Source organism: Trachemys scripta, chromosome 3 (assembly GCF_013100865.1).
Source record: "Trachemys scripta elegans isolate TJP31775 chromosome 3, CAS_Tse_1.0, whole genome shotgun sequence".
Lineage (NCBI taxonomy): Eukaryota > Metazoa > Chordata > Testudines > Emydidae > Trachemys > Trachemys scripta.
The window spans coordinates 47,625,330-47,638,281 of NC_048300.1; the positions used below are offsets into that span (position 1 = coordinate 47,625,330).

General features: G+C 40.1%; 1 protein-coding gene across 1 annotated transcript in view; it reads left to right on the top strand.

The window, feature by feature from the left end:
• The window catches only part of MARK1 (microtubule affinity regulating kinase 1), a 90,982-nt gene that overhangs the window by 38,541 nt on the left and 39,489 nt on the right, over nucleotides 1-12,952 (top strand). The window contains exons 2-3 of the mRNA XM_034764619.1: nucleotides 9,752-9,955; nucleotides 10,678-10,731. Coding sequence (XP_034620510.1) covers nucleotides 9,752-9,955; nucleotides 10,678-10,731 — 258 coding nt within the window. The remainder of the gene's footprint in view (nucleotides 1-9,751; nucleotides 9,956-10,677; nucleotides 10,732-12,952) is intronic.

Below are 12,952 nucleotides of genomic sequence, written 5' to 3' on the forward strand. Positions count from 1 at the left end.
GTAAATCACAATTACTGTGACATCAGAAATAAATCAACCAATCACCAACTTCTCTTTACAGCTAATTTGCATGCATCACATCTGTTGGTTGTAATGATTCAATAGTGTACCGGAGACTAGACACATGTCAAATTCTCATTGGTAAATTACTTGGCTCAACTGTCACTGCTAATTACAGATTAAGTGGCTGCATGCTGGCTTTGGCATCAGTGCTTGAAAGGCTCCGCATGGTATAACAGCTTCTGTTACATATGTACTGAGGCAGCATTGTCAATAGAATTGAAGTAGGAGTGAAGGGAAGCCCTTAATGCACAAATAAGTTGAGACTCTGCTTTCTCCTCTCCCTTTCTTATAGTCATAGTAACTAACTCAGGCCTCTAAACTTAATAGGTCAATTGCAAATTAAAGTCCAGATTCACCAGCACACTTGAGTTGTTTTGTGCCATTCTGGTGATACAAGGCAGCTGTAATCTTAACTGATCTAGATAGTATGCTTGGGCTAGTCTGATATTTCGGGGTATCAGTGATTCTTCTTCAGGTCATGTTTCTTCCAATATGGGTGCACATGTGCCCCAAGCACCTGAGAATGGAGAATTTATACTAGTGATATCTGTTGGTCTGCTCCTGTGCCGCCTCATGCTCTAAACCAATGGTATGCCACCTCAACAAAGGAGAAGGGTTTTTACTCAAGGTATTTCCTCATTCCCAAAAAGAAGGGGGTCTTGAAAGACCCATCTTGGATCTCAGACAACTAAATGGCTTCACACAGCATTTGAGATTCAGGATGACCACCCTGGCCTTTATGATTTCCTCCCTTAAATGAAGGTGACTGGTTTGTAGCTCTTGATTGGATGCCTGTTTCCCATATAGACATTTATCCAGCCCACAGGAGACTCCTGTGCTTTATGGTGAACCTAGATCATTATCAATACAGAGTAATTCCCTTTGATCTATCAGTGGCCTCCAGAGCTTTCACAAAGGTGCTGTCCATGGTAGCGACATACCTGTGTTGCCAGGACAGCCCAGTATTTCCTCACCTCTGTGACTGGCTGCTCATGGTATAATTCACAGCCTCCTTCAAGCCATAGGACTTAAGTGAACCTAGAAAAGTGCACTTTAGTACCAATGCAAATTAGACTTTTTTGGAGTGACTACAAACTTGATTTCAAGTAGTACATATCTACATGAGGACAGATTCCATGCTCTGAGGGACCTCCGTTTCAAAATGAGCCCTCAAATGACAATTCGATTTGACTTGGTCCTTCTAGGCCACATAGCCTCCTGCACCCATGCAGTACATTTTTTAAAACTTAATTTCAGGCGCCTCCAGGCATGGTTATGGACAACCTATGGTCTGAGCTGAAACAAACTGGACAAATGAGTCTTGATCCTATCCAGTTTCCTGGCTTCATATATCTGGTGGAAGAACAAAGACCCCATATGTATAGTTTCAGAGTAACAGCCGTGTTAGTCTGTATCCGCAAAAAGAAGAACAGGAGTACAGTCTCTAAGGTGCCACAAGTACTCCTGTTCTTCTTCATATGTATAGTGGTTCCCTTCATTCTTCCACCTACCCACCCATGAAGAAGCAAGTTGAGGAAATATTGGGCTGCCCTGGCCTCACAGGTATGCCTCCCTACTGGGTTGGGGAGCATACCTGGACGATCATGTGGATCAAGCCTCACGGTCCTAACATGAGTACAAGCTACGCACCAACCTCCTCAAACTGCAGTTCACAAAGCTTGCAAAATAATTCTGACCTTCATTTGTTCGCATAACGTTCTGGTCCTGTTAGACAGCATGACCACACTTCATTACATAAACAGGGAAGAGTAAGTGTGATGGTTCTTGGGTCCCCCAAACTCTGAGTCACCCTGTTAGCTCCCTGCATCAGCAAGAGGGAGTCTTTCTTGTGGTAGCTGGGCAGCTCCCTAGCACCACCAGCCTTTCAACCACGCAGGCACTCTCCTCTCAGTGTGCCAGTTGGTGCACCCCAATCATACTTGAATCGCTCTCTTATGATATTTAGCCCCTGACACTGGCTACTCACAGAATTTCCAGATCCTCTGCACCCAAAGGTGCAGTGTAACCCAGTTTATCAGTTTTACCTTAAACTGCCGCTCCTGGAAACCACATAGCACTTGTGAGCACTTATGATAAAATAAAAGTAGTAATTAAGAAAGAATAAAGATGTATCTGGAGATAAGAAAGAGTGGTGGAAACAAGTAGTTACAATATAAAAAACATAAAACGTGGGTCTACACTTATTAATAGTTACCTATACTATATTATAAAGTAGATTTTCTCCCACAAGTTCAGTTTTTTGCAGAACTGGCTGGTTGCAGACAGGATCAAAAGGTTCATGAATGCCCGCCCTGCTCCTTAAGGAGTTTCCTCAGTGAATGGATGCAGTGTCTTTCCACACACTCGATCATTCTGAAAACAATCTCTTGTTTCTATTCACAGACAGGGTGAACCCCTGTCTTATTGTAAAGTTTCCTTTTTATGTTTAAGTGGCTTCGACTCTGTCGTGGCCTCTGCTTGTTCTTCGTTCTAAGTCTTACTAGTGTGCAAGGCTAAACAATTTTGCCTTGCATTGCATCACTGGCTAGAAGGGGTGTGGTGGCAACTTCCTCATACCCCAATGGGCCATTACTGAAATATCCTGGTGACTAATCTTTACTTTCTATATAAATATATTGTTCCTTAAATGTTACCAAAGCATACATCTTGCAGTGATTGAGTCTTGACAAGTTACAAGTTGTCTGTAGACACTTTACATGATACCCTTTATAGAATCATAGAAATGAAGGGACCTCAAGAAGTCATCAAGTCCACCCCTCTGTGCTGAGGGGGACCAGGTAAACCTAGACCATCGCAGACCAACCTGTTCTGTAAAACTTCCAGTAATGTGAGTTCCACAACCTCCCTTGGAAGTCTATTCCAGAGCTTAACTATCCTTATAGTTTAGAAGGCTTTTCCAAATAACAAACCTAAATGTCCTTTGCTGCAGATTAATTCATTACTACTTGTCCTGCCATCAGTGGACATGGAGAACAGTTGATCACAGTCCTTTTTAGAACAGCCTTTGACATCTTTGAAGACGGTTATCAGGTCCCGCCTCAGTCTTCTTTCTGAAGACTAAACATGCCCAGTTTCCCCCTCCCCCAACATTTCCTAATAGATTAGGTTTTCTAAACCATATTTCATTTTTGTTGCTTTTTCCTCTGAACTCTCTCCAATTTGTCCACATCATTCCTGAAGTGTGGTGCCCATAATTGGACACAGGACTACAGCTGAGGCCTCAACAGTGCCAAGTAGAGCATGACAATTGCCTCCTTTGTCTTACATATAACACTCATATACACCCCAGAATGATATAGCCATTTTCACAGCTGCATCACATTGTTGACTCATATTCAATCTGTGAATACCACCACATTCTTTTCAGCAGTACTGCTACCAATTATTCCTCACGTTGTAGTTGTGCATTTTTGATTTTTCCTTCATAAGTGAAGTACTTTGCATTTGTCTTTATTGAAATACATCTTGTTGAATTCAGACCAGTTCTCTAATTTGTCACGGTCCTTTTTGAATTCTAATCCTGTTCTCCAAAGTTTTTGCAGCCCATCCCAGCTTGGTGTCATCTGCAAATTTTATAAGTATACTCTCGATTCCATTATCCAAATCATTTAATGAAGATACTGAATAATATTGGACCCAGGACTGACCCCTGCAGGACCTCAGTAGATACACCCTCGCAGTTTGACAATGAACTATTGATAACTACTCTTTGAGTACTGTCTTTCAACTAGTTTTGTACCTGCCTTGTAGTAAATTCATCTGGACTGCATTTAGCTAATTTTCTTAGGAGAATGTCATGTGGGATATTGTTAAAAGTCTTACTAAAATGTGTCATGTATACAGCTTCCTCCCTATCCACTGATCAGGTAATCTTGTTGAAGAAAGAAATTGGGTTGGTGTGACATGATTTGTTCATGACAAATCGGTGCTGGCTATTCCTTAGAATCCTATTATCCTCCAGGTGCTTAGGAATTGCTTCTTAAATAATTTGTTCCAGTATCTTTCCAGGAATTGAAGTTAGGCTGACTGATCTATAATTTCCAGGGTATTCTTTGTTCCCCTTTTTGAAGATCGGTACTATGTCTGCTCTTCTCCAGTCCTCTAGGACCTCACCCATGGATAAATATCCTGTAAGATATGTATTTGGTGTAATGATTTTGTCCGATCCAAGGGGAGAGCTCTTTGCTAAGGGGTCTCTGTGTCATAGATAAGTCTCCCTCCTCTTTGTGCAGAAGCTATCAAGCTCTGGAATTGGTGCATCTGTCACCAGATTCCCCCTCTTGGCATTGCACCGCCTAGGAGTAATGAATACCTTGTCGGACAGCCTCAGAAGGCACTTCGACAGAGACCACAAGTGAGAACTGTGTAACTCGGTGATGTAGAACATTTTCTAGCGGTTTCCCATTGTGGGACTTTTTTGTGTCCTAAGGCAACAAATTATGCCAGTCTACTGTTTCTGAGCAGCTTGGAGTCATGATTCCAATGGGGATGCAGTCCTAGTTCAGTGGCAGGAGCTGATGATGTATGCCTTCCCACCCATCCATCTTTTACCCTAAGTCCTGAGAAAAATCAAGCAGGACAGCATGTCTGTTATCCTGCTGGCCAAGGCAGTTTTGGTTCCCTAGCTTCCTACAGATGTCAGCACAACCATGCATACAAATCCTGCAATTTCTGAACCTCTTGACATGGGACAAAGGCAAGACCAAACATCCCAACTCAGCACCCTGACATCTGACATTATGGTATTTGGATGGATGATGAGCTTAGAGAGGTCATATTCAGAGAAAGGAAAATCCATCCTCAATAATATTAGAAAAATCTCTTCCATTTAGGAAAACCTCTGAGATTTTCCTAGGTAGTGCCAACATAGTCATGTACCTCCGAGAGCCCTACCATCTTTGACTAACTTCTCTCCCTAAAGAAGTCAAGCCATTTCTTAGTTCACTGTGTGTGCATTTGGCAGTGACCAGCACCTTTCTTCACCCAGTAGAGAACTGTTCAGTCTTCACTCACCCTGAGACTGTAAGGTTACTGAAAGGCCCTACCAGAACCTTTTCCTTGGAACGGAAACCGACACCAACTTGGGACTCAAATTTAGTTTTGTCAGTGCTCATGAATCCTCCTTTGAACTCTTGGCCCCCTGCTTCCTTCTTCATTTGGCTATGAAGGTGACTTTCCTGACTGTTGTTGTCACCTTTGCCAGAAGACTAATTGAACTCGGGGCCCTTTTTGCTGGACCCTCCCTACATGGCTTTCAGAGAAGGTTTCTTTGATGTTATACTCCAAATTAATTCCAACGGTTCCCTCTGAATGCCACCTAAATCAGGTCATACACCTACCCAAAACCTCATGCCACCAGAGAAGACAGGAGCCTCCATTCTATGAATGTCTCTCAGGCCATAGCTTTCTATCTGAAAAGGATGAGACCCTTCAGGAGTTCTCTGTGACTTAGTTTTTATTGGTGAACGGAGGAAAAGGGAATCAAGCAGTCTCCTCACAGACTTTCTGAATGGATTTCAAGTTGCATTATACTTCGCTGTGAGATCTTGGAGACTCTTTCACTTCAAAGTATGAGGGCCCACTTGACCAGAGCCCAGCCTGACTCAATGACTTCTTTTCAGGGTATTCCAGCTCCTGGAGTTCTGTACAGTGGCAACATTGGGGCTCTATGCATATCTTTACTAGGCATTACACCCTGGTACAAGCTTCTTTAGCAGAAGCATCCATTGTCACAGCGATTCTGCAGTGGGTGGTGCAGCTTGATTCACTGCACCCTTTTCCTCAATGAAGACTGATTAGGACTACAGTGGAAATATGCATAAGGTGATGTGTTGTCTGTTTTAGACTGTGGTCCTACATCATTTGTATGATGCTGATGTAAGATTAATAACTGTTTTCCCTGCAAAATCTGGATGAAATGACATGTCCCATGAAGAAATCTCCACTCTGCGTATTGTCTGTCCATCTACTACTCCAGCAGGTGTCTTTAAATCCCTACTCAAGGTGCACTTATCCCATTATGCCTATGGAAATTAACTTGTAATGTCTAGTTGGATGGCCACTCGTATTTCTGACAGCTGTTTATACGTTACAGCTATAACAAACTTTTATCTGACTCTGTCTAGTTATAAATGGTAAATGTAGAGTGTAACCATACATTCAAATCACTGCTCTCCCTTTCTCCCCCAGTCTCTGTTTATACTTGCATCTCGTCTTGAGTTAGTAAGAGATGATTCCAGACGAGAAAAGTTGAAAATTTGCTTGTACAGCATCTAGCACTTGGGTACAACTGCAATATAATCAGGAAAAATCTTAAAATCCTTTTTCTGCAGCCTTTTCGTGATGTGTGCATAATTTTTACCTAGGCTCTTTCTTAACTGTATGTAAAAACATCAAGAAAGACTTGCTTACCTGCATGTGCTAGAAGAAACTTTTTGAAGTTTTTGGCCTAGTGTGAGAGTCTATTTCCAAGTCTAATGGAAACGTTTACTTTAAAAACATGTAATTAAATAAAAATAACATGCTATCATTTTATTAGACAAATGAACATCTTCTGTCTTGTATATGCAACCTAAACATTACAGAATTGTGTTGGCGTATGAGAACTTGAAAGTAATATTGACTATAAACAAAGTAAAATAAATTAGTGTATTTTTACTATGCAAGTTAGTGCAAAAATTAAATGATATACTTCTAAAGCTACACCCTCAATCATTTTTAATAATTTATGGTGGTGGTAGTGACATAAGTTATTTTTCTTTTAAATGATTGACCTGGCAGCGTCCTTTTCCTTTTTCAAGGGGACTGAGGCACACACAATTAGGCTTGTTGCAATTTACTTATACTAATGAAGGGCTTGAAGTACTACTCAAAAAGCAATTTTAAATAATCCAAATTATGTAGCACTTTTACCCTTCATAGATTTTTAAGCCCAGAAGGGAATGTTATGATCTGCTTTGTGCTCCTGCGTATTATACACCTTAGAACATCTTGCTTTAATTTTTGCATCAAGTACAGTTACTTCTGGTTGAAGCTAGGGCATGTTTCTTACATATTCAGTCTTGATTTAGACTTCATGATGGATAATCCGCTGCTTTCCTTGGTAAATTGCTCCATGGTTAATTACTCTTACTGTTAAAAATGTGCACATTGTTTTCACTTTGAATTTGTCAACTTCCAGACATTGGTTTTTGTTATGCTTTTGTTTTCTAGATTAAAGAGCCCACTGCTATGAGATACCTTTCTCCCTGTGTAGGGACTTAGACTGTGATCAAATCACAGATTGAGCTTCTTAAAGTCCCTCATTGTAAGGCATCTTTTCTGGAATTTGAATGATTTTTGTAGGTCTTTTTTTAGTCATTTCAGATTTTTTAAAGTGTGGACAGCAGAACTGGACACAGGTTTCCACTAGTAGTATCACTAATGCAGTATACAGAGGTAATACCAACTCCCTACTTTCACTTAGTGCACTTGTTCAGACTTGTCATCTCTGGGATTAACAGCACCTCTGCCCCCTCTGTTATCCTCCCCAAGAGTGCCCATTTAGGTCTGAGGCCTCCAGCTGTCACCTCTCTAAGGGCTTGTCTTCACTACCCAGGAGATCGATGCTGCTGCAATCCATGTCTAGTGAAGACCTGCTAAATAGACAGCAGAGCAGTCTCTGGTCAACTCCAGTACTCCAGGGAAGTTGACCGGAGAACATCTCCCATTGACGCAGCACACTGAAGATACTGGGGTAAGTTGACCTAAGCTATGTAGTGTAACTTAGGTCGACTTAGGGCTTGTCTTCACTACCAGGGTAAGGGCAGAGACCCACATTCCTCTCCCTCTACACTGATGGATGTAGTCTTGGAGTCCCCCTTCAGTTCTTTTTGACTCTCCCAGCAGGTCTGACCTTAGTCCAGCATCTGCGGCTTGTGCTCTCTCGAAGGACAATTGACACTGTTTACTGGTGACCAGCCAGCTTTCACAAAACATAGTACATTTTGAGGACAAAGTGGTTACAGAGAAAACATAATAAAACAGTTTGCATGCTGGTTACACTTACCAAGTGCAACCCGCCTTCCACATGGAGATCCTGGCAGTTTCCGGTCCTTCAGATCCTTCCAGCAGGGTTTTGCCCTTTTGGTTACAATTTCATATCCGTTTACATTGACTCTTTATACCAAAAGCCCTTTCTTTGTCCGTTGGGCATCTTGAACCTGGTTGAAATCATTATATGCAATTCTGCCCAGGAGGTGGTACTTCTCTGCAGTTGTTTCCCTCCTGAGCCCGAATCAGTGGGAGTGGTAGTTTAGTAATCCTCCCCCATACAGCTAGAATACAATCCCTAGCTCACACATGTAAACATATAACATTTACAGATGCACAAGTTGATGAATAATCCTACAGACCATATTGTCTTTTGCATCTCAGTGTAGCTGTCATTTGAAGTTTCCATGCTTCCAAGGTCTCACATCTGTCCCACATACATCCAAGGATCTTGCCCCTGTTAGTCACCTGTAGATCTTCTTCAGTCTCTGCTTTACAGAATATTGGCCCACATTCTTAGCTAAACTTACTACATGAGCAGAGACTATAGAAATAATGTAATGGTGTTCCTTACCTCGAACACTGCATTCAGCTTGCTAGCACTCTGGCTTATAACACAAGAAGGGAATACAAAAGGCATAAGGGACCATATTTTCAAGTTGGGACCTCCTCAGCCCAGATGTAATTTGTGCAGATATAAACGCTTGCATGTTTTTTTTTTTTTTTTGAGGGACAGTTTATTGTGCTTTAAGGTGGGAGGAAGTGTTGTCGTATGTGCAACACCTGGAAGTGATGTCATATGTACAAGTGATGTTGTATGTGCAACACCTGGAAGCAGAGGTAGCCATTTGAAGGCTGAGATATGGAGACACTATAGGATCACGCTACTGATTTTCACAGTAGAACAGTGATACTGTTACTGGTGGTCAGCACAGCCTTTTTATTTCTTTGTTTTGGTGACTTATTAGCAGTGGACTTAATAGATGTGGGAATATTTTTTTGATAGAAAACAGTCCATTTTATTAAAACTAGGGTGCTAATAACTTCAGAATTTTTTTTCTAGAGAAAGTGTGGAAGTAAAAGTTATGAAAGTAAAAATATTCTTGGAGCAAAGTTGGCTTTTAAGATTTTATTCTCCTTCATCTCAAGTACAGTTTTACTGAAAACATTTTCAAACAAATGATAAATCCATCTTTCTTGCAATTTGCAAACATATACTTTTTATTCATAACTTCCAGGAAAATAAGGGTGACTGTTTAAAGATGAAAGTACTTTTATATTTTAAGGGCTCAAGGATGCTTACATAAAGATTTGATGATTAACAAATGCACACTATATCACAATTTGTTATGTTTTAATAGCATACTTTCATATTTGAAGAAAAAACTGTGTATGCTTTAATTGTTTTTGAGGAGTCTAAATATCGCTCTTGCTTACATGTAGAAGCAGCTCTAGTGCGCCTCTGAATTTCTTTCTTGATGCCTAAATCAAACTTCACCTAATGGCAACAAATCTGCTTAAGCTACAGTTGAAAGTTACTGATCAAGTTTTTTAAAAACTGGGGACTCAGATTTTTTACTCTTAAAGTATTTTGTAACTGTTTAAAACCTGTGTGGTTTGGTTTTGTTTCTTATAGCATACCTCCGTGGATGGATACGCTGAACCACATGTCCAACCCACCAAATCGAGTAGCAGACAAAACATCCCCCGGTGTAGAAACTCAATTACATCTACAAATGAAGAACACCCTCACATTGGAAATTATCGCTTACTAAAAACAATAGGAAAAGGAAATTTTGCCAAAGTGAAGCTGGCAAGACATGTTCTTACTGGAAGAGAAGTAAGCTTTTTGAGTATGGCTAATGAAGTATTTTGTATTGCCTTCATGTGTAGTCTTCTAATAAATGTTCCTAACATTGTTTCCAACTGCATCCTTGGTTGTTGAGACTTGTTTAATATTGCAAAATATAATGCAATGAAAATAGAACCAGTTGCTGTATGTGTGAAGATAGAATTTTCATTTCTGTACTGAAAATTCTTTTTTGAAAACCTTCAGGAACTAATAATAATAATTAATAAACAACCTAACATCTGACTTAAAACTATACAGCCTCTCCAAAAAAGAAAGTTTTCAGAAAAGAATTTTCAGTACAGAAATGAAAATTCTTTCTGTCCTTTTCTCTTCCCTCTTCCCTCCCAGCCTCTCCACTCTCCCTCTCCCCACCCTGAAAAAAATTCAGGCACCTCCAAAAGAAAATGAAAATATCTTGTTGTTGGGATTTCATCTGTTTCTCTGTGCAATGTTACATTTTCCACAGTGCTGGCAGGAGTGTAAAACTGACTGTATGCTACTGAAGCTGCAATGGAAAGTGATAAAGCACAGTTGAATTCTTATTAAAAAATTCTGCTAGATGGAGTGGAAGATAGATTGGCAAATGCGCCCATTGTATGCGCACTTTTATAGTTGTTTATGCACATTAGATACGCAGTGTGCTTAGCTACTAACATGCACATTTTTGTCAGAGCTTTTCACAAGTTTAGTAATACCTGTTTTTCCCCTAGGTTGCTGTGAAAATAATAGATAAAACCCAGCTAAATCCTACCAGCCTACAAAAGGTAAGAATTGAACTTTTGTAATTTTGTAAACAATTGAACTGTGCTGCCAAGGAAAGTAAAGATGATTTTTTGACCCCTTTATATCAAAAATCAGAAATCTTTTGTTGTGCTGACTATTGCGTGTATGCTGCTGAGGCATAAAGTGGTGTCTTGCTATCCTAGTTGTATCCGGATTCCTAATTGTGCTGACAATAGTTTTTGTACATGGTCCTTCCCCCCCCCCCCCCCCCAGCAGGTTTTGTTTTGCCGGGTCTGAAAACTGTCATTTGAAGTTTTGCTACCAATCAAACGTAGGATAATTCTATATAAAAATGTCTATCTCCTCACTTAAAATCTAGGGAACAGTAGTTTTCCCTAATTTAACTTGCCCTGTTGGATTTTCCATAATAATGAAACACGTTTTGAGGAGTCAGAGTTAGTAAGTCTTAATTGACTTGAAGCTCTGTTTGAAATGTACACAATTTTATTAAAAATATTTGTTACTCAAGGGATTCTTGTCAATTACTTTGCTTATATATAATCTCACAGAAATTACTTAAGTGGTTACAGAAACTGCTGGTTTGTTTGTCTGGCCTCCTGTTTCTCTAGTTAGTACAAACTATTCATAAACCCCTTATAGGCCATTCATATTGTTGTGATAACTATTTGCCCATGCTGGGCCAACTCAGAGCTTCTCTGATTTTCAGTGAAGAGTTAGTTTATTTTTTTTAATTTTTATTTTTTTTTAAGTAGGTGCATGACAGATCATTTGTCCTAAATTTTGACCATTTTCCAATGTTTCTTTAAGGTTTAAGTTCACCCAAATATGGAAAATCCATACAACAGCCCTCTATCCTTCCTAATTAAGTTCCATAGTAGATTGGAACAGCCATATGGGGAGCTTCTATACCCCCACAAAGGTAATCTTCATGCTAATGCCACTTAGGCTAGCTAAGCAGGAACCATTTGGGGTGTGCCTCACTGCCTGTTGCTGGGGTGAATTTAGCTCTCTCACCCTTGTTTAGTTCCTCATAGAAAGCTTAGTTATTTAGCCTTTGTGTTGGGATGGATGAATTTAGTGAGAAGAGGGGATAAAAAATGAGTAGAAAGCAAGAGATGCACTCTGAAAACACTTATGCTGATTAGCGAGTGTTTTGTAAAAATGCCAGCCTACTCAAAATCTTTTCTAGTTGTCTTCTCTTCCTGTCCTTTTAAATAGAATTTGTGGCTGAGGCATGTGAAAATTTGCACAATAGCTTGTTAGTTCTTACATTCTGAAATGACAGCATTTGCACAGGGTTTTAACAAAAAACAAAAAAAAGTAAGTGCCCTTTTTGACTAAAACAATTGTTGAACAATCATTTTGGAGGAAATATTTGTGTTCTTCACCGTAGTTCTACTTTTCAAGACTGTCTGTTCTATTCACATGGCCAAAAATTTTCAGAAAAAAAGGGGGATGGCACCTGGACTCGAAGCAATGAATGAAGACATTTAGTTCCCTCAAGTTCAGGGTGGCGGCAATCCTTGCCTCCGTAATTCCATCGTCAGCCTCACAGGGCTGCTTTGCGGCTCTTGACCTGCAAGATACTTGGTGAACAAATATTTTATCTAACACTATATCCGAAAAACTCCAGGAACTGCTATTTGGTTTCTAGAGGTAGTGATGAGCTGTAAATAATCTGTTTAATGTTAATATTAACATAGATGAGACATGCACCCAAATAATGAAAATATATGCAGTTTATCTATGTGAGGTTGACCTCTAACTGGTTTGAGAGAGAAGGTGATGTTTTCATTTGAAACTGTTGGTCGTTGCCACAGTTGTTTTTGTCCTGCATAATTGCTGTTGCCACAATTGTTTTTTTCCATTATGCTAGTGCCTAGAGGCTAAGGCCCCATTTTGCTAGTCACTGTAAAACCATATAACAGATAGTCCATGCCCTGAAGAGATCACAATCTAAGTGACATGCATCCGAAGAAGTGGGTATTCACCCATGAAAGCTCATGCTCCTATACGTCTGTTAGTCTATAAAGTGCCACAGGACTCTTTGCTGCTTTTACAGATCCAGACTAACACGGATATTTTAGTCATGATTACTTTAAACTGACAGCAGGACATCCATGAGGAGGTATCGGAAAGGCTGAGATTTTTAGTTGGGACAGGCAGAGACAGGTCCGGAGTGGAGAGTTAGATTTACCAGTCAGTATAGACATGAAAGTTGAATTTGTATTTGTGGATTAG